We start from the raw sequence: 27,541 nt of genomic DNA, 5'->3' as shown, positions 1-27,541 counted from the left end.
AGTCACCCCTCGGGGTTTTTTACGGGGAGGCGGCGCCTGCCCCACGTAGTGTGATATTTTCACAGCCCGCTGGCCGCTGCCAAAGGGGTTGGGGAGGAAGAGACAAAAAGTAGTTTCCCCCCAGCGCCTCCTCCTTTCTCTCGCTAATCCCGCCTCCTCCCCAGAGTTAGGAAGACTCGACGCTGGGCTCGTCGCTAGGCTTTTTCTTTCTTTCTCTCTCTCTCTCTCTCTTTTTTTTTAATACCCAGAAGAGGAAAAAGGACCCTGGGATCTGGTTTTCGCCCGCCGCTCCGGTGCTCGGGGCACTGTGTGGGTTTGAAAGGCAAGACGAGAGGAACAAAACCCACCGACTCCATCCACCGCCGTGGGTTCTTTTAATTTAGCATTTTCCTCGGTTTTTAAAACAACCTCTCTCCACAATGAACAAATTGTACATCGGGAATCTAAGCGACCACGCCGGACCCGCGGACCTGGAAAGTGTCTTCAAGGACGCTAAGATCCCAGTGGCCGGCCCCTTCCTGGTGAAGACGGGCTACGCGTTCGTGGACTGCCCGGACGAGGGCTGGGCCCTCAAGGCCATCGAGGCGCTTTCAGGTGGGGCCCGAGCGCGTGGTCTGGGCGTCCCCGTCGCCGCAGCTGCCACCCGGGGCCGGGATTGCGGGGGAGGGGGGGAGACGCGCTGTCAGCCGCCGGGGTGCGGCGCGTGCTGCAGGCCGGGCCAGGCGGGCCTCGGGGCCCAGCGTGGACGCCCGCTGGGCCCTCTCTCTACCCGCTGTACCCCGGCGGTGGAGAACAGAAAGTGGCCTCAGCCCCACGCCCGAAGGAGGCCGCGTCCAGGCGGTCCCGCTCCACTCCGCCTCGTCCACCTCGCGGGGTCGGTAGAGCGAAAGGGGCAGGTGGGCGGCGGCGGCCGACTGTCGCCAGAACGGCAGCCCTGCCACGCGCGGCGCCGCGGTCCGGGCCCGGGCGCCTCTGCCCGGATGCCCGAAGGGAGAGCCCCTGCGGGTGCCTTTCGGTTTCCCAGCTGGTCTCGAGGCCGGCGCCTTGCCTGGCCAGCGCGTGTTGACCCGCACCCCGGCCGCCCCAGCTCCTCCTGGCACCCTGGCTTCTCAATCCCTCCGCCCAGTGTTCCAGGCCAGCCTGGACGTGGACCAGGAAGAAGGCCGCGCGCCCCCATCGCAGGCTGTCTGTTGGGGTGTCCCTTTTGCAGACCGTGGGTTGCTGGGTGGCCCTCTGAGGGGGTCTAGAAGCGAAAATGTAACCCAAGTGGTGAGAGTCTGACTATTGGTCTCCCTCCTTAGCGTTCTGCAAGTTAAAAAGCCACACCCACCCGAGGGGTCAGCTCCGCACCTTTGCGGTGCCCTGCGCCTCCCTTGTCCTTGAGCCTGGTGGGAATCTTGGAGCCCTTCGGAGGTCCCCGAAGCGGGCTGTGTTTTCTCTTAAAAGACTGCAAGTTTCAAGGCGGGGAGAGCCGCTAAATCCCTTCGTCTCGCCTCTTGTGTGTCCACAGGTAAAATGGAACTGCACGGGAAACCGATGGAAGTTGAGCACTCGGTGCCCAAGCGGCAGAGGTGAGCCGAGTTACCCTTTTCTCACCGATTTGTAGGGGGAAAAGCGCTGAACACAGATGAAAATTAGGACCACTCTAGCTTACACGCTGGGGGCCGCGGTTCAGCTTGCTGTTTTCCCTCTTGCATTTAAGTTTATGGCAGGTGTGTGTGCGCGTTGATAATTCTGGGAAGCAATCGAGGGCTTGTCTGCGGCCCCTGCTTCTGGGTTATTGTTGCTGTTATAAAACCCTGTCAGGACGCTCTCGCAACTACAGTTTCTTGTCAGAGCAGGTCTAGTCGCTTCAACTGGAAACCCGCGTTTCAAAGGGCAAAACAGTCTTTGGGAACCGAGGGGATTTAGGAGACTGGGTCAGGACGGATGTGTGTGTGTGTGGGGGGGGGGGGCTGGTCCGCGGGTGGTGGGCGCTTCTGAGAGGGGAGGACCACAGTTGCCTTTGCCCTGGTTCACTGGCCAGCCAGCGGCCATTGGAGTACAGAGAGTGAATGCTGGGGTCCTGCAGCCTTTCAAACACTTCTAAGTTTCTGCAAACAGTGCCTTTGTTCAGCTCCTCCTGCCTTTGGTGTGTTTTTGCTTACAAATAACCGCCAAGGTAAAGGCTAGGAGATCTTTAGTGGGCTTTCTCTGAGAGCATCTGTAGCTGTCACTTTACAAGTATTTGCAGGCTGTTTTAACTGCTGAAGCTTTTTGGAGAAGTGGCTCTTTTTTTTTTTTTCCTTGGCACAGGCCGTTTCTGGATTCTAACTCTTAACTGGAAAGACCGAGGTTAGCATTGTGCCCTTCTGGGTTTTGCAAGGTGGGGTTAGGGTTTCTGTCTTACCCTTCTGTCCTCCACCCCCCTTTCCTAACCTGAGCCAAACAATAAGCTTGAAGTTAATTTAAACCAGGGCTGTGTGTATCTGGTGAAGTATTTGTTAGCGTGTGCTCTGGGGGACAGAACGGATTTGCCCATAGAGACAGAGGGCAGGAAGAATGCTATGATACAGTCAGATGCCTTATGTGCTATGTTTTGAGTGAAGTTCTCTTCCCTGGATCATTTCACATTTCTGGTTTTAGGAATAAACTGGTGTGGATATTCGTAGATTATATAAGCACTTGCTTAATTTTCCTTAAGATAATTAGAAAGATATTTGAGGAACCTGATCTAGTTCTAGTTAAGGAATTTCGGTAGGGGTCAAGTTATTTCATAGTAGAATGTAATCAGGTTTTTTTTTAATCTTCTAAAATAGATGTGGATAAAAAGTATTAAGTTGATATTGGTTTCATAGAAATGTAAACAGTTGAGGGACAAAGCATGTGCCCTTAAGAAGTTTAGAGACCTAGTTTGTGCATCAACGGCTTTGAAAAAATGAAACATACTCTACACACGCTAGTTGGTTTCATGCTTAGTCCGTGTATCTTGGTTCTCATTGATTTTCTCTCCCCTGTGCTTGGGATCAATCCAGGCCTTCATTTTTGCAGGCAGGAACTCTACACTTGAGCTACATCCCCAGTTCTTGGTTTTTATCAATTGTTGAATTAAAAGTAAGCAAAAAAAAAAAAAAAAGAAAGAAAGAAAGAAAAAAAGAAAAATTGGTGTTGTAGCTTGGTGCTTGCTTAGCATATCAGAGGGCCTTGGATTTCAGTGCCAGGAAGGGCAAATGATTATAATCAAAGGAACCTTTTGGAACTTAAAACATTTAGATGTTTCGAGTTTTTCCAGGTACAGTTAATAAATTGACCTCCGGCCGGGCGGTGGTGGCGCACGCCTTTAATCCCAGCACTTGGGAGGCAGAGGCAGGTGGATCTCTGTGAGTTCGAGACCAGCCTGGTCTACAAGAGCTAGTTCCAGGACAGGCTCCAAAACCACAGAGAAACCCTGTCTCAAAAAAACCAAAAAAAAAAAAAAAATAAATAAAAATAAAAAAATAAATAAATAAATAAATTGACCTCCATTTACTGTGCCCTCCGCTTTTTCTTTTAGGAATTAATGTCTCCCCAGGTGTGGAGAATTAATTTAGGGACTTTGGTAACAACTGCTAGTCTTCTCAAAGTTTTGTTTAGCCTGAAAACAGTTACTTGTTACTTTTGAATGGGCAGGCTTCCTCTTTTGGAAAGCTAGCAGACAGATGTAGCAAGTGGGAGCAAATGTTTACTGGAAGAGTCTTCAGTTTATTAACAATGTAATAATAATAAGCTTTTCCAGCTTTTTTTGTTTTCACTACTAAAATGCTTAGGATTTTAAATGCTGTCTTGCTAGCAGAACAGAGTAAACTGCATACATTTTGTTTTTGACTTGAGAGCAGTTGAGTGCTGCAAATCCTTTACTGAAATGTTGTTAAGTAGAGCCTTCTTTAGCTGCCTGGGACGTTTACTGTTCATCTGTATGACGATTCAGTTTTAACTGAGCCTTCAAGTTGTGCTGTTTTCCTTATCTGGACTCTTCCATCATCTCCATGGGCTCTGGAAGAAGGCCAAGAGTTGACCTGGCAACCATACTCACATACCTATGGCTAGGTTAAGAGGTGACTCTGGGGTGGATTACTTTGATAGGAGCTGATTGCACAACTTAGATCAATAGATTGCCAAGATAGTCTGTTGAACTTTGAGACAGTTTGTTTTGCTTAGCAGTCATTTTTCCACCATGATGTGGGCATCTGAGGCAGGCACGCCCACTTGTAGGGTAGTGACCTTTATACCTGTTTGCAAGGCATGCTGGGAAGCGGGTGCTGGGGAATGCTTCTGGCAGAACTCTGAGATGGACGCCCAGGGAAGCAGGCACAGAGGTGATTGGATGCTTTGCAGGCTAGCCTAGCAGCTCTCACTGCAAGCTGAGCTGGGCGGGACCCTTTCAGGAAGGGGTATTGTTGAGTTTGGTTCAAACCAAGCTTAGTTCCCCATTACTGAAGTCTCAAGGGAATGTGGAAGGAATGTGGCTTTTCTGCATTCAGATGCCCCTCTGTTGTAGATTACAGCAGAGTGCACAGGGCCTGAGGATGCCTGTGTCCAGAAGAGACGATTGCTTTGGGTTCTGAGAGGGTGTTACACCCTCAGTCCCAAATTCAAAGGATACAGCATAGGAAGGCTTGATAGTTTCCAGATCAGGGCTAATTTTTTTTTCCTCTTGGACATAAGGTGAGTGAGGAAATAGTTTCACCTAAGAAGGATTGTGGAAGAGAGTGGTTGGAAGAGCCCCTGGTGTCTGTAGGGCTTCTGGACGCCCTGTGAGCTTATGTAAACGGTACTGCTGCCCTGTTTGTGTTATGTTGTGGGCTCTTGGGCATGGGAGAGGGAACGGCAAAGTTGCTGACACTGCAGAACTGAGACATGGTGGTTTCAGTTAAATTTCCATGCCTTACAGATTCTTGATTTTTTTTTCATGTTTTCAGTTTTTCACAACCTACTCATATTTGATCAAACTTGTGATTTAGTTCTTAACCTTGGTTATGAATATTTGAATAAAGGAGAGAAATTATAGGATGTTATAGTTAATGTGTACCGAGAAGGATCCTTGAAAATAGTTTGTGGTCCTAAAGCTCAAGTACTTCATGTTCTCAATAAGAAGATAAAGGGAACCTGTTTCATGATGTCAGTTGAGTAGAACGTTACAGAAACGACTGGGTCTCCTCCCATTGTGATTGTCTCTTTAAAAGCTAGCATGTTGCTTCAGTGGCTGTTTAGCATGGAACAATACAGCATACCCATTAGCTGGGGGCATGGTCACCACACACTGTGGGCCAGCTTCAAAGTCCTAGGATGGCAAAGTCTGTTTTCAGTGCTGACCATTTAGACACAGGTATAGTTCTTCCTTATGGTGTGGGACAGATGAGGCTCTCTTTGAATTGTGGAATTTCTCACACATGCAGATGGTTGAGGTTTAAGGTTAGGGAACTTGGTTTGGAAAGAACTTGGAGCAAAGCTATCTTTTGAGTGCATGATTTAAGATCGCCTATGTGACTGTTAAAGTGGTTGTGGCTGGGGGATTTTTTCTTTTTTAATTTCCTATTTGCTTGATACAGTTAGAAAGAATTGTGAGATTTCTCACTTTAGCCTTAATAGACTTTTTAGAAAGGAAATGCTAAGTAGCTTCTACCATGTTTTGCTCACAGCAACCCGAGGAAAATGTTACTGAAATATGATATCTCTGCGGAGCCAGTGGGAATTGGGAACCTGGCTTCTGATTTTGGCTCTTGCTTTTGACCTGTGTGGTTGCTGAGACTCTGCTCAGGCCAGATGCTGTTGTGACAGCTCCACAGAGCGTAATTTGTTCTGAGGTTTTGCCACTTTTCTGGAAACAAATGGGTTCTCAGATAGGCTTAAAACTTAAAAGTGTCTTTGGAATTATAGAGATCTGATGTTTTATCTCTAAGGAGTCTGACTTGAAACTTTCTGTAGTTCAGTAGTTCAGCAGCTTTCTCCGCCTTTTTCCTGTGCACCACTTTTAGGCAGTCAGTGGTGGGAACTGTCTTTGCCATGCTCTGAAAGCCTTTGTGAGCCCTGCCGCCCTGGACTTGTTGTCACAGGACTGGGATCTCGAATTAGGTGACGCTGCTGAACCACCTCTGTCTTTGTGAGGGACTCTTTTGCAATTGTCCTTAGCAGCATCCAGGCAACAGCTTTCCTAAAACTAACTAATTTTTGAAAGGTGTGAATTATCCACTCACTAACTCTGGCAGTTGGTTTGGTCTGGGAGGAAGGAGAGGCGGAAAGATGGTTTAGCCATGCTATTCTTAGCTCTGTTTCCTTTATCGACTGTTGTCTCTGATTCAAGCTTCCAGAGTCACAAGACAGGAGGTGGCACTGTGGTAGCAGTGACCAAGGGGTTGGCATTCTTAGTTAGGATTTCTGCCCCACACATCTGATGTTTACAAATGGCTTGTACTGCCAGGATTTGCTTGAAGGCTGGGCTGGTGGTAGGCATACTTTGGAGAGCTCTGTTAAAATTGAGGGTGTAATTTATCATGACCTGAAGTCCTGTCTGGTAAGTGCTTGGTACTGGTAAATAAACAGTAGCAAACATTAACATGGTGTGTGAATTTTGTTGTCCCGAAGTGGGGAAGAGAGACGACTCAAACTGCAACAGCTGTACATGTTTTAGAGAATTATCCTGAGACCATTTAACTTGATTAAGAAATACTTTAAAATTACCAAGTGTAGTAGATAAGATGATAAAGGGCCAAGTGTCGTGCTTTTCTTTTGAAGCTGGAGCTTGCTGTAGAGCCCAGGCTGGCCGCAGACCCTTGGTTCTCCAGCCGTGGGTTCCTGGGGGCCACGATTACTGGAGTGTATTATCACACACCAGGCTCGAAGTTCTTAGAATATCTGGCATTATTATCACTTAATAGTTGTCTATGGCCGGGCGGTGGTGGCGCACGCCTTTAATCCCAGCACTCGGGAGGCAGAGGCAGGCGGATCTCTGTGAGTTCGAGACCAGCCTGGTCTACAAGAGCTAGTTCCAGGACAGACTCCAAAACCACAGAGAAACCCTGTCTCGAAAAACCAAAAAAAAAAAAAAAAAAAAAAGTTGTCTAAGGAGTAGAGTCTGTTGCAGTCATGGTATTACGTATTCTGCCCAGCAAACTATAACAACTTAACTGGTCCAAATAACATTTTTTTGGGAGACAGGGTCTGTTTCTCAGACTGGGCCCAAATTTGCTGTGTAGCAGAGGATGATTCCGAATTTCCGATCCCCCAGCCTCAGCCTTCTGAGTGCTGGTTATAGGCATCTGCCACCATGCCCTGTGTGTTTTGGGGCTGAACCCACGGCTCTGTGCGTGCTTGGTGAGCAGTGCACTAACGGGTGTTACATTCCCCGGCCTTTCTTAGTTTCTTACCCCTGAGAGAGAATCTCACCATATAATGCAGGCTGACTAGGAGAGCCTTCTGCCTCAGGTCTCGGCACAGCTCGCTCTTCCTCCTGTTTCCACACATCTGTTAGGTGGTTGGTTCTCTCCCACATAATGTCATTTTGGGTGATTTATTAAAGCTGGATTAAAGAGTCCTAGAGGAGTCACTCCCACAACTGGCCCCTGGGTGCTTATCTCTGTAAGATCTTTATCCCAGGCACTATCTCCTGCAGTTAGTAGCCTAAGTATGCCCCCCACCCAGTGATTGGCACATTGTTATCTCTGTCCCAGTCCTAATTAAGGCAGTTCACCTGGTCAGACTAGATGCATGAAAGATAAGGCAGGCTGTCTCTGTCTGCAGATGGTAGAATTGTGTGCATGCTCATCACGGGAGGAGTTGATGGGCGTGGCAGTCTTTACATTATTGTTCTGCTGTTGGGGATTATAGTTAGTCTAGGAAGTTCTCCCTCTGGGCTACATCTCAGGCCTTTGTTTTTTTGGATAGGGTCTTTCCATGAAGCCCAAGGCTGGCTTTGAAATTGCTGTGTAATCCAGAATCTTCTTGGGTCTTAATTTATATTTGGGAAATTGTTTGAATTTGATGCTATTTCTACTAAAGGGGTTTGTTGGCCTCAAATGTTTGGAGCATAGAATATTGGACCAAAATGTACCTAGTAATAGCTTTTCTGTCATATAAAAGGCCAGGGTTCAGTTTCCAGCACTGAGAATGTTTTTTATTGCTTTTATCAATAAAAATGGAGAGTCGCTCTCTGCTTTTATTTTCTTGGAAGAGACACATTGGTGTTAGTAGAGGTTCTCTCTGTAAATTTCTAAGAAACAGCCTCAGTAACTGCTGATGAATTAGAGAGTTCAGAACCAAGGATGGCCGAGCAACAGGGTATAAAATGGTGACAGTCACCAAAAGGGGGCATTATTGGTGAAGGAGCAGATTCTGGGGTGGGAGGTAGGAACTTTCCTTTTGTCAAGTTTTTAGTCTTTAGAAATATAGAAGAAGTGGAGAAGACCATTGTGTGCTTTATTCTGGAGCTCAAAGGAAGGTAGGCGGTAGAGAAGAAAATTAGACTCCTTAGATGTGTTCACCATCAGAGTAAAAGTAAGGTGGTAAAGCAATTTCTTTTTTTTTTTTAAAAATTTATCTATCTATCTCTATCTATCTATCTATCTATCTATCTATCTATCTATCTATCTATCTATCATGTATACAATATTCTGTCTGTGTGTATGCCTGCAGGCCAGAAGAGGACACCAGACCTTATTACAGATGGCTGTGAGCCACCATGTGGTTGCCGGGAATTGAACTCAGGACCTTTGGAAGAGCAGGCAATGCTCTTAACCGCTGAGCCATCTCTCCAGCCCATGGTAAAGCAGTTTCTTTGTGTAAAAAGTGTGTGCCAGAGGGGCTGGAGAGACGTGCTAGTGTTTACTAGCACTGGCTGCTCTTCCAGAGGACCCAATTCTAGTTCCAGTACCCATGTGTCAGCTTTACAACTATCCGTAACTCCAGTCCCAGTGACTATGCCTCCTTAGCACCCATATGTGCCCATACATATAGACAGGTAAAAACTCCCATACACATAAAATAAAAATAAATATTGAAAAAAGTGGGGGCGGGAAGGTGTGTGTCTCTGTGTCTCAGTCTAGACCAGGCTGGCCTCGAACTCTGAGATCTGCCTGCCTCTGCCTCCTGAGTGCTGGGATTAAGGGCATGTGCCACCATGCCCAACTTTCAGGGGTTCTTATTAGTTTTAGTACCTTTTATAGAAAAATATCCTGGGGCTAGAGAAATAGCTCTGAGGTTAAGAGCACTGACTGCTTTTCCAAAGGCCCTGAGTTCAATTCCCAGCAACCACATGGTGGCTCACAACCATCTATAATGAGATCCGATAGCCTTTTCTAACATTGTATATGTAATAAATAAGTAAATGTTAAAAAAGAAAAGAAAAAGAAAAATATCCTTTTTTTCCCCAATAGTCAGAGGGAGTGTTTTGAGGAAAAGTAAACTTTTGTGGAAAAGGCGGTGTATTCACCTGTGTTGGGTGCTACAGAAGAGTTTGTGATGAGATGAACACCGAAGAGATGGCTCACCAGCTGAGCACATTTGCTGTTCTTACAGAAGACCCGGGTTTTCTCAGCACATGGTGGCTCACAACCTTCCAAGACTCCATCACCCCATTCTGACCTATAGGCACAGTTATGCACGTGATGCACATAGACACATGTAGGCAAAACACTCATGCATAAAATAAAACTCAAAACAAAACTTTAAAAGCTTTGTGGTTGTGAGTTACCATATGAACCATCTCTTTGGCCCAAAACAAATCTTTTTTCCTTCATCTCCAAGACAGGGTCTTTCTCACTTTGTAGACCAGTTTAGAGATCCACCTGCCTCTGCCTTCAAAGTGCTAGGATTAAAGACATTAATACCATGCCCAGTTAACCAAAACAAATAAATCTTAAAGAAAAACAACTAACTGAACCTTCTAGCACTGCTGTAAGTGGATGGATTTATGACAATGACCTGGAATATTGCCTTCCAGATTTCATATATTGGCTCTTGGGTTGTCTTTTGAGTTTGTTGTTTCTAATCTTTTAGAGCTGGAAGAGTCCCCTAATTCTAGTAGATCATCTTGTTCAACATTCAAGACCTGTCTGTAATATCTGGCCAGGACCTGTTGCCTGGTGTATTTCATCATTTCTGGTGGCTGTGAGCTCAGTTCTTTAAACAAATCATACGCTTTTTCTTAACGTAAATTTGGGAAATCCTCCAGAAACTATCTTAAATTGCAAAAGAGTGAGGTCCAGTTCCGATCTGTAGAGCTTACCTGACAAGCGGGGGGTGACACTGTTGGTCAGTTCATTATGGCTAGCATAGGCTACTTTAATAATTAGTGTCTTACTCTGTTGCTCAGGCTGGCCTAGACCTCTAAATTCTCTAGTCACAGCCTCCCCTTCTGCACACCTAGCTCTTTTAAACACTTTAATCATTTGGTTATTTTTGGATGCTGGGAGAGGTTAAGCATTCTTTTCATTTTACTCATAAAACTTATGCCACAAGAAATATGGTTTTTTGAAAGTGACTAAATTCCTCCTTAGTTTTGCTTCCTTGAAAATCTCATTCTAGATAAGAGCAGGCTCCTCAGTTGTGAATTCCGCCTTTGATGGCCATCTCACCTGCTGGCATGGAGTGCTTCCTTACTTAGCTCAGCTGATCTTGAGGGACTTGGCTTCCTGTCAAGACAGTGTTTATCTTCTGTGCGTTCTTTCATCAGTGATATGATGTTTGGGGCTGAAGAGCAGTCTTGGAAGTTAAAAGGTTAAGAGCAGGCATCACTCTTCCAAAGGACCAGAGTTCGATTCTACTCTCTCATAACTACTGCTCTCATGACTCCAGTCCTCCAGGGGATCTGATTCCTCCTGCCTCCTCAGGCACTGCTTCTCTCTCTCTCTCTCTCTCTCTCTCTCTCTCTCTCTCTCTCTCTCTCGCACGCACGCACACACACACAATTAAAAGAAAGATCTTTTTAAAAAAGTTGCTACTTTCTCAGTGTAATAGACACCTACTGTTTTCAGGAAGGAAATTTAAAGAGACACAACAGTAAATTCTGTGATATTAGCTGCTTTACTAAGAGATTCTCCATAGAGCCATGGGTGAGGAGACCAGCCAGCAGCACCACTGCTGGCCCCATTGCCCTGCCCAGCCTGACTTTACTCTCCCCATTAAGTTGCTCAAATCCTCAAGTGGCTTACTTGAGGATCTACAGCAGCCCTGTTGTGTTTGCGGGGACAAGTCAGGGCAAAGACATTCTGTCTTGCTGTCTCTGATGTTTGGAAGTCTTTGAAGGGTTGACTTATTACAGTCTTCCTTTAAAAAGACAGCCCAAAGTGGTGGGCAGTCATGGTTTATTACAGAGTGAAACCGGTCAGGGAGTCTAGTTTTGTTTGGTTTTGGAGACGGGTCTCCTGGAGTCGAGGCTGGCCTTGAATGCCTGGCGCTGCTGGTGCTGTGGTCATCTGCGAGTGCTGTCATGCCCAGCTCGGACATCAGTTTGAAGAAGGAAACCAAAGCCTGGCGTGATGGCTTATGCCTTTAATTCCAGCAGAGGCAGGTGGATCCCTGAGTTCTAGGAAAGCCTAATTTAGAAGGCAAGTTCCAGGACAGCCAGGGATATACAGAGAAATCCTGTCTCTAAAACCCCAAAACAACAAGAAACCAAGACCTTTAACTGATACATTTTTTAGCAGCTTCACCTAACTATAAGTGAATTGCAGGGTGGGGTGGGTGGGTGTGGTGGCAGCGGAGAGAAAGTGAGAGTAGGGTTTATAGAGAAGCCCCAGCCTTTTCTCTTGAATGTGACTGCGGGAATACATCCTTAGCCTATAAAATGATCTGTTTGTCCTGGAGTGTTTGGAAGGGTCCTGCCTTGCAGAGGGAAGTCTCTTTAATTACTACTATTGTTGAAGATTGGAAGGCTTGGAGGTAAGTCTTTACCTTCTGTGTCCTTACTATGTGTTCTGCCTACACCTGTCCATGCAGGCCAGAGGAGGGCACCAAATCTCATTACAGATGGTTGAGAGCTACCATCTGGTTGCTGGGAATTGAACTCAGGACCTCTGGAAGACCAGCCAGTGCTCTTAACCTCTGAACCATTTCTCTAGCCCCTCTTTCTTTCTTTTTTTTTTTTTAATAAAGATTTATTATTTTGTGTGTGTGTGTGTGTGTAAATGTTTTGCTTGCATATATGTATGTGAACCATATGTGTGCCTTTTGCCCCTAGAGACTAGAAAAGGGCATTGGACTCCCTGAAACTAGAGTGACAGCCAATTGTGAAGGTGGACACTGAACCTGGGTTGTGCTCTGAACCTCACTCTGTAGCTAACGTGCTAGCTCTGCCATGCTGGTGTTTTAGCATAGGGAGCTGAGGCAGACAGGGTGTCTGCATGGCTCCTGGAGGAGTCTGGATTTGTCTGTGGTGGGCACAGACAGACTCTCACTCAGTTACCTTCGTGGCAGCTGCTGTGTTTTGGCCCCTTGAGAGCCAGATGTGAAAACTGGATGAAGGTGGATTGGATTTGGAGGTGATGGCAAATGTTGAAGAGCTTTGTTAGAAATCTGTGCATCTGGGTGTGTGATTCCAGCACTCTGGAGGTGAGGCCAGCCTGGGCTACATGATCATATCCTATCAGAAAAATAAACCAAAAGTCTTCTTGCTCGCCTCTCTTTCTCTCTCCCCGTCCTCTTCTCTTTTTGTTTTTTGGTTTGTTTGTGGTAGAGTCTCTAAAGTACTCCAGGCTATCCTTGAACCTCTCTGTCTGGCCTCCCTCTGACCTTGGGAATGTTCAGCATGGGGGGGGGTACAGACTTTATGGGTGCGTGCGTGTTTTTTGTTGTTGTTGTTTTTTTTTTTTTTTTTTTGTGGTTTTTTTGAGACAGGGTTTCTCTGTAGCTAACTAGCTCTTGTAGACCAGGCTGGCCCTGAACTCACAAAGATCCGTCTGCCTCTGTCTCCCGAGTGCTGGGATTAAAGGCGTGCGCCACCACCGCCCGGCCTGGGTGTGTTGTTTATATGTGCTAATTTTTTTTCTCACAGTTTGACATATAGACTATCAGTAAACAGTGTAAGTATTGAACATGTGAACTTTACTTTTTTTGGTGTACATTTAAATCAACTTACCATGAGGGTGAGGACAGAGAGATGGCCAAATAGTTTAGAGCACTTCCTGCTCTTCCAGAAGGCCTGACTTCTATTCTCAGCATCCACATAGCAGCTAACAATCATTTTGTAATTCCAACTTCATGGGCTCAGTGTCCTCTCCTGGCTTCCAAGGGCACCAGGCATGCATATAGCAAATAGACCTACGTGTAGACAAAATACTCATACACATAAAATAAAGATAAAAGTAGAAACATCTTCATTTGAAACTAATAGCAATACATAAGGGTGTATGAAATGCCTCAGTGGATAAGGAGTCACAAGGGCTGCCACCAAGCCTTGTGACCCAAGTTTGATCAGGAACCGTATGATGGAAGGAGAGAACTGATTTCCATAAGTGTTCTCTGACCTCCATGTGTGTGCTACTCAAGAAAATGAGTAAATGATTAAAAAGCAACCACAAGGTAAAATAAATCTCAATCTCTCTCTCTTTGGATTTATCTTCAAAGAAGCATGGTGGAAATGCATTTATTCCAGCACTTAAGTAGACAGCACTGAATCTCTGAATTTGAGGCCGTTTTGGTCTACATAGTGCGTTCTGGGCCGTCCTGGGCTTCATAGTGAGATTTTGTCTAAAAAGTTCTTACATTTAATTGTGTGTGTGAGTGTATGTGTGTGCATTCTGGAGGGGACATGTGTATGTGAATATGTGAGTGCCGGTGTCCTCCCTAGTCAAGAAGTCACAGCATCTCTGGAGTTGGAGTTATAGGCTGGAGCTCAGTGTTTTGGCTTCCAGCTTGCTCCAGGAATGCCTTGTCTTCATCCCCTGTGTACAGGGATTATAGGCAGGTGACTATGCCCACCAACACTTTATGTAGGTTCTGGGCTTCCATGCTTATGCAGTCACTTCAGCCACAGGTCTGAGCCCTGTCCCTTCACAAATGTTCAATGTGTATTATATATTTACATATATATTATGTTTAAGTATTTTTTCCAAAACAAGGGTTTCTCTGTGTATCTCTGTTTTAGAACTCACTTTGGAGACCAGGCTGGCCTTGAACTCAAGAGATCTGCCTGTCTCTGTGTCCTGAGTGCACCACCACTACCCAGCTATAAAAAGCTGTTTATAATATGATTTTATCTAGTGCTTTTACTATGTGTTTTGAAGGATTTTAAGTGTGTAGTATGGATAGATTTAACTGTTAGCTTGCTGTCCTGTGAAGTATATTTATGCAGTAATTTAATTTTTTACTATAACATGTCAAATATTCTTATATATGTATCATTGAACTCCCCAGAAAAATTTCAAGTTGTATTGTTGTGCTAGGGGCTCAAACTCAGGACTTCTTTTGTGCTAGGGAACCACTAATTTACCCAAGACTCAGGATTTTTTTGTTAAAGATAATATCTTACTGTGTAGCTCAGTCTGGTCTCCAACATTCTAACCCCCAGCCTTGGTCTCTGAGAGCTGGGGCATGGGTATGTACCACTATGTCCATTTGTAGTCTAGAAAACTGTATAACACAAATTCTTAGATTGGAAATTGTTGTACCAAACATATATTTAGCTGGGTGTGGTGATGTATGCCTGAAACCTGGTACTTGGGAGCCTGAGGCAGGCAAATTTCTGTGGGTTTCAGACCAGTCAGGGTTATACAGTGAGACCCTGTCTCAAACAAAGTAAAATAACAAAAATTAAATTTGTAAATGCAATGGAGGGGAGAACTATGAAATTTCTATTATTGGCAGGATTTATCATAGGCTGACAACAAAGAAAAGCCTCTGGTAGCCATGCGGTGAGACCCTGGGGTCAGGAGCTGCTGGGAGTGAGGGTTACCTTAGCCTCAGGGCTCTGGCAGCAATGCTGCGGGGTGTGAGCCTGAAGCTGACCTGTTTCCTAGTGAGGTCCTCTCTGCAACCAAACACAATACAAACAAAAACCAAACTTGTATTTTCAAGTCTGTGTGATTTTAGAAATGTTTTCCTTCTCATTCAAAGATGATGGCCTCACTCTAATAAGCTTGCATTCCCTTCATTTTTGTCGTTTGTTTGTATATATAGATAAAAAGAAAGAAAACCCTATAAAATTAAGTCTGGTAAGTTATCCCTCATGTGTTTGAAATTTGCAGGTTTGTTTTATATAACTAGCACAACTTTTTATCTTGCCTCAGAAGGAATCAACAGCCCCTATAGTGGGAGCTGTATTACATCATCTCATATTCTGCTGCCTTTTTTATGTTACTCCTTTGGTGGGACAAGTGTCTCCACAGCCACTTCTCAGCTAGCCCGACTCTGGACCTCCAAGTGCATCTTTTCCGCTGGATATCCAGCTTGTGAAGTTCTGTTTGTAGTATATTTATGTATTTTAAGAAGCAGTCTCACAATGTGAAGGTAAAACCCAGGGATTTCTTGGAACAACAGAAAAGAAGGTAGTGTCCAAATGGGTGGATAATGGACAAGAAACTGAGTTACAAGAGCGCTTGACTTTGTTAAATCTGGGAAGTGATTGAGTTCCCCCTAGAGACTCCCAAATGTTTATTTTAATTTAACTTAATTAACTCAGCAAGACTTTTCCATCTCAAAAATAAACTGTGTTGCCCAGGCTGGCCTCAGGTTGTCTGGCTCAGGGGATTCACAGAGTTCAGCCTCCTGAGTAGCTGGGGCTATATAGGTTTGCACCATTGTGCTCAACTGCAGTTTTAAAGAAGTCTAACTTTTATTTGTAATAATAATTGTTTTTTAAAAATAGTATGGATGTTTTGCCTGCGTGTGTCTCTACGTCATGTGATGCCTGGTGCCCAAGGAGGCCAGAAGAGGGCATCAGGTTCTTGGGACTGGTGTTACAGCTGGGTGTGAGCCACCATGTGTGTACTGGGATTGAATCTGGGTCCTCTGGAAGAACAAGTAAGGGTTCTTAATCACTGAACCATCTCTCTAGCCCCTATTTTTATTTCTTTTTTTTTTTTTTTGGTTTTTCGAGACAGGGTTTCTCTGTGGTTTTGGAGCCCGTCCTGGAACTAGCTCTTGTAGACCAGGCTGGTCTCGAACTCACAGAGATCCGCCTGCCTCTGCCTCCCAAGTGCTGGGATTAAAGGCGTGCACCACCACCGCCCGGCTATTTTTATTTCTTAAAATATGTTTTTTAATTTATGTGTATGTGTGTTTAGTGTCTTCCACCTATGTTCAGGTATCCACAGAGACCAGAAGAGGGTGTTGGATCCCCAATAGCTGCAGTTACAAATGTTTGTGAGCCTCCTAATATAGGCGCTAGGGATAAAACTGAGGTCCCCTGGAAGAGCAGCCAGTGCTCTTAACCACTGAGCCATCTCTCCAGCACCCCCTGGGGTGTTTTTAATTTCTGCATTTTGTGTATATGATACTGTATCTCCTGTTTTTTCTTTCTCTCCTTCCCTCCTTTTTTTGGGGAGTAGGGGTGGGGATAGAGTCTATGTAACCCAGGCTGGCTTTGAACTGAGGGAGAGTCCAAAGTGTGCCATCATGCCTGGCTTATTTCTGTGTTTTTGATTTCAGAAATGAATTGTTCAGACCACACACAGATGGAACAACTGCATAATGGTTCTGTTTTAGTTTCTTTTTTCTTTTTCTTTCTTTCTTTCTTTCTTTCTTTCTTTCTTTCTTTCTTTTTTAATTTTTTAAATTTTTTTGGTTTTTCCAGATAGGGTTTTTCTGTAGCTTTGGAGCCTGCCTGGTAACAGCTCTTGTAGAAATGATTTTAGTTTGATGGGTTAGAAAGAAGAGTACACCCTTGTCTGAAGAGAAGTACTGGCTATACAGCTGCTCTCATTTTCCAGCTAAACTGCTTAGGTAATGTTTACATTTTTCTTTTCTTTTTCTTCTTTCTTTCTTTCTTTTTTTTTTTTTTTTTTTTGAGACTTTCTTTATATGGCCCTGGTTGTACTGGAACTTGCTCTGTAGACAAGGCTGGCCTCGAACTGAGAGTTCCACCTGCATCTGCCTCTCAAGTGCTGGGATTAAAGGTGTGCACTGCCACCACTTGGCTCAAGATTTATTTTTTTATTATTCCTAGTTACATAAAGGTGTATATGTCTGCACATGGGGTTGTGCAAGTGACTGTAGGTGCCTATGGAGACCAGAGGCATCAGATCCCCTTGACCTGGAGTTAGAAACAGCTGTGAGCTTCCTGACTGGTACTGGTAACCAAACTTAGGTCCCCTGGAAGAGCAGCAGGTATCCTGACCACTCAGTCATCTCTCCGTCCTGAGTTTTAACTCAGTAGCTTTAGTGGTTTGTTGTAACAGAGATCTTGAAAGTTGATTGACATTCTTGTAAGAAGTTGTAACGGGCCGGGCGGTGGTGGTGCATGCCTTTAATCCCAGCACTCGGGAGGCAGAGGCAGGTGGATCTCTGTGAGTTCAAGACCAGCCTGGTCTTCAAAGGGAGTTCCAGGACAGGCTCCAAAGCTACAGAGAAACCCTGTCTCGAAAAACCAAAAAAAAAAAAAAAAAGTTGTAACGTGTCAGGTACCTAGGACCCCAAGAGGGATGGGAAGAACAGCAGAAACTGGTCCACCCATGGATGGAAGAGACAGAGGAGACAGCAGGAGCAAAGGCATTTAAGTGTGCAAGATCCTGGTGTGTGTGTATGTGTGTATATATGTATATGTATGTGTGTGTGTAAGGGAAGGGGGAGACAAACTACAAACTGTTCAGGTGTGAAGAAGATGACCTTGACTTGGATTTGGAAGCCGTAGGTGGAATTGTGTGACTTCAGGTGCTCTCAGTTTAGCTAATGCTGTTTGGTTGATGGTGATTTGGGATTGTTGTAGAAGACTTGGTGTCTGGTTCTGTTTTGGGATTTGTTCCCCCGAGAGTCTGTTGAACTGCTTTTGCCTCCTTAATGCTTCATGGGAATGGCTGTGCTCCATAACATTCCATGGCTTTCCTAGCCATGCTCGGGTAACCTTCTGACAGGGTAATTAGGGTAAGGTATGATTAGGGCTACCAAACCTGTAATAAGGATGACTGTGCTCATGTTATTGATGTTGGTTATGGCAAGACAATTGTCAATGGTGATGATTAAAGCTCCTGGTATTTGATTTTTATTAAAGACATTACAAATGATGTAATGAGCCTTTAAAGAAAAACATGGCTGGTCCTTTTATGTGCACATACTACTAACAGTGAAGTTAGGGACTGCAGCTCAGTACAGGGAGGAGGGCCAGAGTCACCTTGATTGGAGCTGCATGATCCACCTATGGGAGCCATTGCTAGTAGCTTTGTGGTCATTGGCAGACTGATGGAATTCTCCAGTTTTTACTGGTTTGGTTGTCTATAAAAAGGAGCGATGACACACATGCACAGGGCGTTCAGCAGTCAGTGCTGTCTGCAGAGGACTTCCCGGGTTAGCCGATGTCTCTGGAGTTGGCGCAGTCGTGCTTGTGAGTGTACCACATGGCAATAGAGGAAGACCTGCACAGTCCCCTTGTCTAGGTTTGGATCTGTACAGTGACATAGGGTTTTTAAATTTCTTTGTAGAATATTGTTTTGCATAGGGAAGCATAAGAAGCTGTACTCTGTATCCATATACATAGATTATTGAATCTTCTAATGTATTTAGTCATGAAATTATCCTGATGAAAGGTAAGAAGTAGGGGTTCTGAGTTGCTTATCTGGAAGGCTGTCTATATATCAGACACTCAGTCTTACTAGTTATGGATGCCGGTTATCGTGGCATTTTTTGTTCTACCACCTTGTAGAAGAACGAGGAGGATCAAGTGTCTGATGCTGGCAGGAGAACGGAGGAAGTGCCTGCTGGCGGCCGGCCGGCGTGTGCTGCACTTGGCAGTACAGGTTGTATCTATTACCTAAAATACTTGGGACCAGAAGTATATCAGATTTGGGAGTTGTGGGATTTGGGAACATTTATATGAACTTTTGAGCATTCCTAATCTGAAAATTCCAAAACCAAGTCTTTAAACTATGATCTCAATAGTCAGAACTTCCAAAATTTCTGGACAAGGGCAGAAAGCAGCCACATTCTTTGCCAAAATATAGGAGTGGCCAGCTGCTAGTGTTCTTCCGCTCTGATACCTCTTGACATAGACCCACATTGCTTTCAGCACCACTGTCTTCCAAACTCCTACTGGGGTGGTCGATTAAACCCAACTTAAAGAGTTTAACTGCTTTTCTAGCCCAGCATCCCAAAGTCCTCCCTATTCTGGCAATGGTCATGGTCAGACCTTTCGCAGTAATGCTCAGTCCTGGTACCAGCTTTCTTAGTTACAGTTCTGTTGCTGCGAAGAGGCACCATGACCAAGGCACCTGTGCTGGGTAGTTTTATGTCAGCTAGACACAAGCTCGAGCTGTGTGAAAGGAGGGGGTCTTGATTGAGAGAATGCCTCCATAAGAGCTGGGTGTGGCTTTACTTACAGGGCATTTTCTTAGTGATTGATATGGGAGGGCCCAGCCCATTGTGGGTGGAGACACCTTTGGGCTGGTGGTCCTGGGTTCTTTAAGAAAGCAGACTGAACAAACTGTGGGGAGTGAGCCAGTAATCTGCACCCCCCCATGACCTCTGCATCAGCTCTGCCTCCAGGTTCCTGTGCTGTGCAGTGATGGACTCCCTTCAGTGATGGGTTATGATGTAGACGTGCCAGCCAAATAAATCCCTTCTTTCCCAAATTGCTTTTGGTCATGATGTTTCACTATTGAAGACAACACTTCATAATGAAGACAGCATTTAATTGGGAGATTACAGTTTCAGAGGCAGTTATCATGGTCGGGAGTGTGGTGGCACACAGACAGACATGGTGCTGGAGCAGTAGCAGAGAGCGCGAGCACTGGGTCTGGAGTGGGCCATTGCCACACCTTCCCCAATAAGGCCACACCTCTAAATCCTTGTCACACAGTTCCACTAATTGGGACCAAGCATTTAAACACGAGCCTGGGGGGGGGCCATTCTCTTTCAAACCACCACACTCCTCGGTTTTTTAAAAATTTTGTTCTTTTCTTTTTTTCTTTTTTCTTTTTCTTTTTTTTTGATTTTCGAGTCAGGGTTTCTCTGTAGTTTTTGGTGCCTGTCCAGGAACTAGCTCTTGCTTGTAGACCAGGCTGGCCTCAAACTCACAGAGATCCGCCTGCCTCTGCCTCCTGAGTGCTGGGATTAAAGACGTGCGCCACCACTGCTTGGCCGATATTGTTCTTTCAAGGCAGGGTTTCTATGTAGTTCTCGTCCTGGAACTCACTTTGTAGACCAAACTGACCTCTAGCTCAGATTGGCTTGTCTCTGTCTCACAAAAACTGGAATTAAAGGTGTGTGCTACTATCACCTGACTTCACATTTTATTTTTTTTTTAAATAAAAATACTTTATGTGTATAAATGTTTTGCCTGCATATTTGTATGTATGCCACACGTATGCATGGTGCCCATGGAATTCAGAAGAGGTGTTAGATCCCTTAGAACTAGAGTTACAGGGGCTGGAGAGATGGCTCAGAGGTTAAGAGCATTGCCTGCTCTTCCAAAGGTCCTGAGTTCAAGTCCCAGCAACCACATGGTGGCTCACAACCATCTGTAATGAGGTCTGGTGCCCTCTTCTGGCCTGCAGACATACACGCAGACAGAATATTGTATACGTAATAAATAAATAAATATTTTTAAAAAAAAAAAAAAAAAAGAACTAGAGTTACAGATGGTTGTGACTCCATGTGGTTGCTGGGGACCAAACCCAGGTCACCTGCAAGAGCAGTATGTGTTCTTAACCACTGAGCCATCTCTCTAGCCCCTTACATCATGTTAACAGGCTTTAGGTTATTCAGAAAGGCTGCTGGCTGAAATCTGAAATGTCGGTGAACTCTGGGCACCGTGACATTCAGGTCCATTGTGTTTTGAGTGGATATTTATCCGTGAATATTGAGGAACTAATTGAAGTCATAGTAATAGGTAGAAGTTTTTCGAAAATTCTAGTTTTTGCTTAAAGTTCAAATTTAATCATTTGGAAATAAATATGTGAGAAGAAACCATTTTCTTTTTTTAATATTAATTATTATGTATACAGTATTTATTCTGTCTGTATGTATGCCTGCAGGCCAGAAGAGGGTATCAGGCCTCATTACAGATGGTTGTGAGCCACCATGTGGTTGCTGGGAATTGAACTCAGGACCTTTGGAAGAGCAGGCAATGCTCTTAACCACTGAGCCATCTCTCCAGCCCGAGAAACCATTTTCTAAATAAATGTTCACCTGATTCCTTTTTGAGACTGTCAGGCACTCAAGCATAAATAGTTCTCCTGAAGTATCTTCAGGTAGACATGGTACTTTCTAAAGAGAGACTGACCCAGGATGGTGTATGACTGTGGTCCCAACACTCGGAACTGGGAGTTCCAGGCCAGCTTTGGGTCTGAAGCCCTGTCTCACAGAGAGAAAGTAAGACTAGTTCACCAGGTACTTCAAGCGGTTGCCTGGCCTCTGGATAGAATCGAAAGCCACAGCAGATAGCTGAACCGCTTGTGTACACCTCTGTCTTCAGTTCAGAGATGAATAAAGGGATGTGTGCTCAAGAGTTGAGACTGACTCAAACTTATTATTTTCAGCACTTTTATATTAAGGCCATTATAAGACAAAACAGGCCTAATTTTTTTTTTTTTTTAATTACGGGTGTCAGTGAGGCACACAGGGACTAGACAGTTGAGCCCCTGCATTGCTGCATGCTTGCAGCTAGCAGCACTGTTACACAGACATCAGCACCCTGAAAAGGGTGGAGTGCCATCTTAGAAATGTCGTAATGATAGTTTTGGCTCCTCGGGCATCTGAAAGCATCTGGGGAACTCCAGGGCTCAGGCTGTACTTTGGGAATTACTGCTCCACTCTAATGTGTACTTTGTCTACTTGGATCAGGTGTTTTTTTGGGAATGTTATTTACGCCATAGTGGCAGATGGTCAGAGCAAGTGAGAGTTTGTATCCAATTGCCTGGCAGGGGATTTCATACAAAAAACAGATGTGGAAGACAGAAGTGTAAAACAATAAACACAAAAAGGCAAAGTCTAAATGCATAAAAATATTTAGACTAATTAAAAAGAACTTAAAACCAGTGTGAGAGTTGGAGCCATGGCTTTGTGTGAAGAGAATTCACTGCTGCTGCACAGGACCCAGGTTTGGTTCCCAGCACCCACATGGCAGCTCACAGCTGTCTGTAACTCCAGTTCTAGATCAAAGCCCTCTTCTGACCTCCTTGGACACTAGTGTACATTCATACATGTAGACAAAAAAATAAAAAAAGCAAAAAAACTCAAAGCAAAATGAAACAACAAAATAAACCCCCAAACACTCCCAATGTGGTGGTTTGAATGAGAATAGTTCCATTGGCTCATATATTGAATGCTTATCACCAGGGAGGGGAACTGTTTGGGAAGGATTAGAAGGTGTGACCTTGTTGGAGGAGGTGCATCACTGGGGGTGGACTTTGAGGTCCCAATCGCTCACACCATTCACAGCTCTCTGTCTCCTGCTGTGAATCAGGTGTGTGCTCTTAGCATGATAATGGACTAACCCTCTGAAACTGTAAACAAACCTCCCGTGAAATGCTTTCTTCTCTAAGTTGCCTTGGTCATTTCACAGCAGTAGAACACTAAGACGGACATAAAAATAAATCTTGAGAAAAATAAAAGTGTGAGTGAGCAAAATGTAGGTTTGGATATTTGGGCACTCAGCGGGCTTCAAGCTCAGTGGACCAAAGCCTCCAGGCACAGGGCAATGAGCAGACCTGTTAGTACTAGTTAGGCTCTCAGGGCATAAACAGGTGGACAGTTACAGTGATTTGAAGCTGGAGACTGGAGGTGTTATAAGAAAAGTGAGGTCCAGCTGTTGGTGTACCCCAGCCAGCCTTCCCAGCCCTGTGTCAGCTAATATCAGAAAATAGTGTTTCTCCTTTGGGAATCACAGCAGTGACATTTCTCCAAGCCCTTCATGGTGTGTATCTTCCCACCGCAGGACACTGGGTAGCTGGCCAGTAAGCTTCTCTCCTCTCCTCTCCTCTCCCTCTCCTCTCTCTTTTCTTTCTGTGTAGCCCTGGCTGTCCTGGAATCTGGTATATAGACCAGGCTGGCCTCACTCTAGAGACCTACCTGCTTGGCCTTAAACTTTCTTTTTCACATAGTTCTATTAGAATCAGCCTCAGCAGATTTTATGTGTTTTATTCAACAGGTATGAAAACAGTACTTTTCTTTTAAAGTAAAAAGCCTATAAGCAGGTATTTTGAGACAGTGTAAAGGGCCCGTTTCTTACATATTAAGCACCAATTTTAGCATGAATTGACAGTTCCTGAACGAAGCTACATTTCATGACCAGCACTGCCAGTTGGTGAGTGCAGCCCTGTTTCTGCTCTCCCCCTCCACCCCAGCTGCCTTTGTTTCTGATGTAGTCTGGCTGCTTCTCTTCACTCACTGTCCTGACTTTAAGGTGAAGATTTTGTTTTGTTGGATATACTTATTTTATGTGTTGGAGTGTGTTTCCTGTGTATGTATGAGTGTGTCCAGTGCTATGAAGGACAGAACGGTGTCAGAGCCCCTGGAACTGCAGTTACAGATGGCAGTGAGCTGCCCTGCGAGTGCTGGGACTCAGATCTGGGGCCTGCAGAGCAGCAGATGAGTCTCTGAACCATCTCTGGAGTATTTAAGATCGACTGTTTCTTGAAAAAGGGTCTCACTCTGTAGCCCGGACTGATGATACCTAACTTGTGGTGACTCCCCCCCGCCCCACAACTCGGCCTCCGGAGTACCTGGCTAAAGTGTAGGGTTTTTTCTCTGTGTAATAGTCCTGGCTGTCCTAGAACTCCCTGTAGACTGGGCTGGCCTCAGACTCACTCTGGAGTGCCAGGGTTACAGGCATGGGCACCGCTGCCTGGCAAGGGTAGGGTAGGTCTTTAGGTGAGAGACTGTGTGGAGATGTGTATGGTGAAGACAGCAATTCAGTGTCAGCGAGATGATTGCAGTCTGATGTCTACAGACAGCTGTGGGGTCTTCATTCAGGCCGCAGTTTTAATGTCTTGTAAATCTTACCTAGCTAGAGGCCAAAGGACTAAGACACTTGGCAGTTCCCTCGGCTGTTTGTAAGATACTAGGTCAGTTCATATGAATGGCACATATGAATGGTCTTAGGTTCAGTGTCATGTTCTGTTGTGCCTATGTATGCTGCCTGTAATAGTGCCGACCAGATGCAGGCTGTTTGAGCTCTGCTGTTTCCCCAGTGTCAGCCATTGTCGGTACAGCCACTGTGGATCCAGTGAGCACTGACACATCCCCCAGCACTCAGCCTTGTTGTGGGTGAGTGGGGAATGGGCCGACACAAATGATCTTTCAGCAAAATTCCCATGGGAATTAAATTAAAACACTTTTCCCCTCAATGATGATGAAAGGTGAAGAAAACTTAAAAATACACAGTATACACAGAAATATTTAAACTATAAAATTACCCTCTCACTTATCACAGAGGCAAGCATGACCTTGTCTTCTGTCCTTTTGGGGAAGATTTGTATGCACATGTGAGTATCTGTTGCATACTTAGAAAAAGCATCCAGCTCTCTGCTCCTTACTTTAAAAAGTCATTTTGAAAGTATTTTAGCATTTAGGAGCGGAAGTTGGTTTTCCTATAGGATGTTCAATACTATTAAAGTAGTCAATCTCAAGGACCTCCTTGTGATCCATTGACCTCCTTTTGATGGGGGGGGTGCAGTCTGCCTGCTTAGGGTCTTATCCCTAGTAGGGCACTGTAACATCTTAGTTCTTTCCTTTTATACTTATTATTATTATTTTTTTTTGGTTTTTCGAGACAGGGTTTCTCTGCGGCTTTGGAGCCTGTCCTGGAACTAGCTCTTGTAGACCAGGCTGGTCTCGAACTCACAGAGATCCGCCTGCCTCTGCCTCCCGAGTGCTGGGATTAAAGGCATGCGCCACCACCGCCCGGCACTTATTTTTATCTGTAGTGTGTGGGACACATAAACCATGAAACACATGAGGTCAGAGGGCAAAGGAGTCCATTCTTTTCTCTGTGTGTTCTGGGTATTGACTTCAGGTCGTCAGCCTTCTGGGTAAGAGCCCTTACTCTCTGAGTTAGCCCTGTATCTTAGTAATTTATTTTTTAAAGGTACATAGATACATTTGTGTTTAAGGACATATTTGTTTTGTCTGAAAGTATGTTAGTGTGTGCCTGGTGCCACAGAGGCCAAAAGAGGAAGATGTTGGACCTAAAACTAGAGTTAGAAGGGTTGGAGCTGTGCACATCGGGTGCTGGGAGCCAGACCACTGCAAGAACAAACTCTCAGCCACTGGTCTCCCCTCTAGCCTCAGGTTTTATTATTGATCTTTGTGCTTGCTTCAGATTATTCTGTTGAGAAAACTCAGCATGTAGCTTACCCCATTATCAGTTATGCAAGAAGAAATGTGCAGTTTAACGCTCTGAGAAGCCCTAGTAGTGCTCTTGAATAGTGTGTATTACTGTGTCAGTCGGAGCTTGCTCAGTGCTGGCAATTTATTTCTGAAAAGGATGCAAACACTGTAACACTAAGCCAGCATACTAGTGAGTAAATACTTCCTGTGCTAGCTTGTCAGCCTGAGTTCAGTCCCCAGGACTAGCATTGAGAAAATGGACTCCTGAAAGCTGGCCTTTGACATCTACATATGCCACGGCACATAATAATAATAAAGGAATGTGTGTGTGATGTTTGTATGAGTGTCTACGTTTGTGCAGGCCTGCTCCCATGTGTTAAAATGTTAAAATGTCTCATTATTTTAAATTTCATTTTATTGTGTGTGTATTGTGAGTGTGGGCATGTGTGTGATACGGGAAGTGTGTGAAAAGTCAGAGACCAATTTTTAGGAGTTTGTCCTCCCTTTCTACTGTAGCTTCTGGGGATCAAATTTAGTTGTCAGGTTTGTACTGCAAGTGTCTTTTCCTGCTGAGCCGTTTAGATGACTCTCCTCCTCATCTTTAAGCCGGGAGCTCTCTGTGATCCTGGAGGTCACCAGTTGGCCAGGGAACTGCCAGTCAGTATAGTATGCTTCTACCACAGCATGTCCCTGCTCCTGCCAGGACTGGGGTTAGTACCCAGCTGTCTCTCCTTGGGTTCTGGGGCGGTAAACTCAGGTCTCCAAGCACTTACCCATTTAGCCATCTCCCCAAACCCTTCAAAAGAAATTTAAGCCCCCCTTTACAGTTAATTGTATTTTCATTTTGTTATTGTTTTCTTTTTTTGAGACAAGATCTCACTATGCAGGCCAGCTCAGGCTGGACTGGAACTCAAGTAGACCAAGCTGGCCTGGAACTCAGAGATCTACCTGCCTCTGCCTCTGCCTCTGCCTCTGCCTCTGCCTCTGCCTCTGCCTCTGCCTCTGCCTCCCCAGTGTTGGGATTAAAAATGTGCACCACCATTCCAGACATTTACCTGTTTTTTTTTTTTTTTTTTTTTTTTTAAGATTCATTTATTTTTATTTTATAAGTCTGAGTGTTTTTGCCTTCATGTATGTCTGTGAGCCATGTGCATGCAAATGCCTGAGGGAGCCAGAAGCAAGCATGAGATCCTCTGGAACTAGAGTTCCAGTATGCACTGCCATAGGGTGCTGGAAACCCTTCCTTCTTTGCTTGCTTCCTTGCTTGCTTCCTTGCTTGCTTCCTTGCTTGCTTCCTTGCTTGCTTCCTTGCTTGCTTCCTTGCTTGCTTCCTTGCTTGCTTCCTTGCTTGCTTCCTTGCTTCCTCCCTTGCTTCCTCCCTTGCTTCCTCCCTTGCTTCCTCCCTTGCTTCCTCCCTCCCTCCCTCCCTCCCTCCCTCCCTCCCTCCCTCCCTCCCTCTCTCTCTCTCTCTCTTTTTTTTCAAGACAGGGTTTCTCTGTAGCTTTGGAACCTGCCCTAGAACTAGCTCTTGTAGACCAGGCTGGCCTTGAACTCACAGAAATCCACCAGCCTCTGCTTCCTGAGTGCTAGGATTAAAGATGTGCGCCACCACTGCCTGGCTCAAATCTTTTAAATTACTGAGCCATCTCCCCAGCCTAGATATTTTTCCTTTTTCTTTTTATCTGTGTATGCGTGCACATACCTTTGTGTGTAAGTATGGGCATATGTGGAAGTCAGAGGACAGCCTTGAGTGTTGGTCCTTGCCTTCCATCTTGTTTGCTGCTGTGTAGGACAAAATGCTGGCCTGTGAGTTTCCCAGGATTCACCTCTTTCCATGAACCGTCACACCGCAGGAGTGCTGGACTTATAGACAGGAACTACCATGTCTGGCTTTTCATGGGGGCTCTCGGCGGTTGACCTTGGGTGGTCATGCTTGAATGTCAAATGCTTTACCCAGTGAGCTATCTCCCCAGTGCTCTCAATCTCTCACCGCCCCCCTCTGTGTCTGTGTATACATAAGTGGGTGCTGATGCCTGCAGAGACCAGAGGAGTGCATTGGACGTCTTGGAACAGGAGTTACAGGTGGTTGTGAGAGCAGCAAGTGTTGTTAACTACT

General features: G+C 45.1%; 1 protein-coding gene across 1 annotated transcript in view; it reads left to right on the top strand.

Moving 5' to 3' along the window:
- The first annotated feature begins 419 nt into the window (after window positions 1–419).
- Igf2bp3 (insulin like growth factor 2 mRNA binding protein 3) overlaps window positions 420–27,541 on the top strand; it is a 138,947-nt gene continuing 111,825 nt past the window's right edge. The window contains exons 1-2 of the mRNA XM_057790243.1: window positions 420–594; window positions 1,511–1,571. Of these exons, the coding sequence (XP_057646226.1) occupies window positions 420–594; window positions 1,511–1,571 (236 nt within the window). The remainder of the gene's footprint in view (window positions 595–1,510; window positions 1,572–27,541) is intronic.

The sequence above is a fragment of the Chionomys nivalis genome, chromosome 1 (genome assembly GCF_950005125.1).
Source record: "Chionomys nivalis chromosome 1, mChiNiv1.1, whole genome shotgun sequence".
Taxonomy (NCBI): Eukaryota; Metazoa; Chordata; class Mammalia; order Rodentia; family Cricetidae; genus Chionomys; species Chionomys nivalis.
Note: the sequence above shows the minus strand (reverse complement) of the source record. Positions and strands in the feature narration are given on the sequence as shown.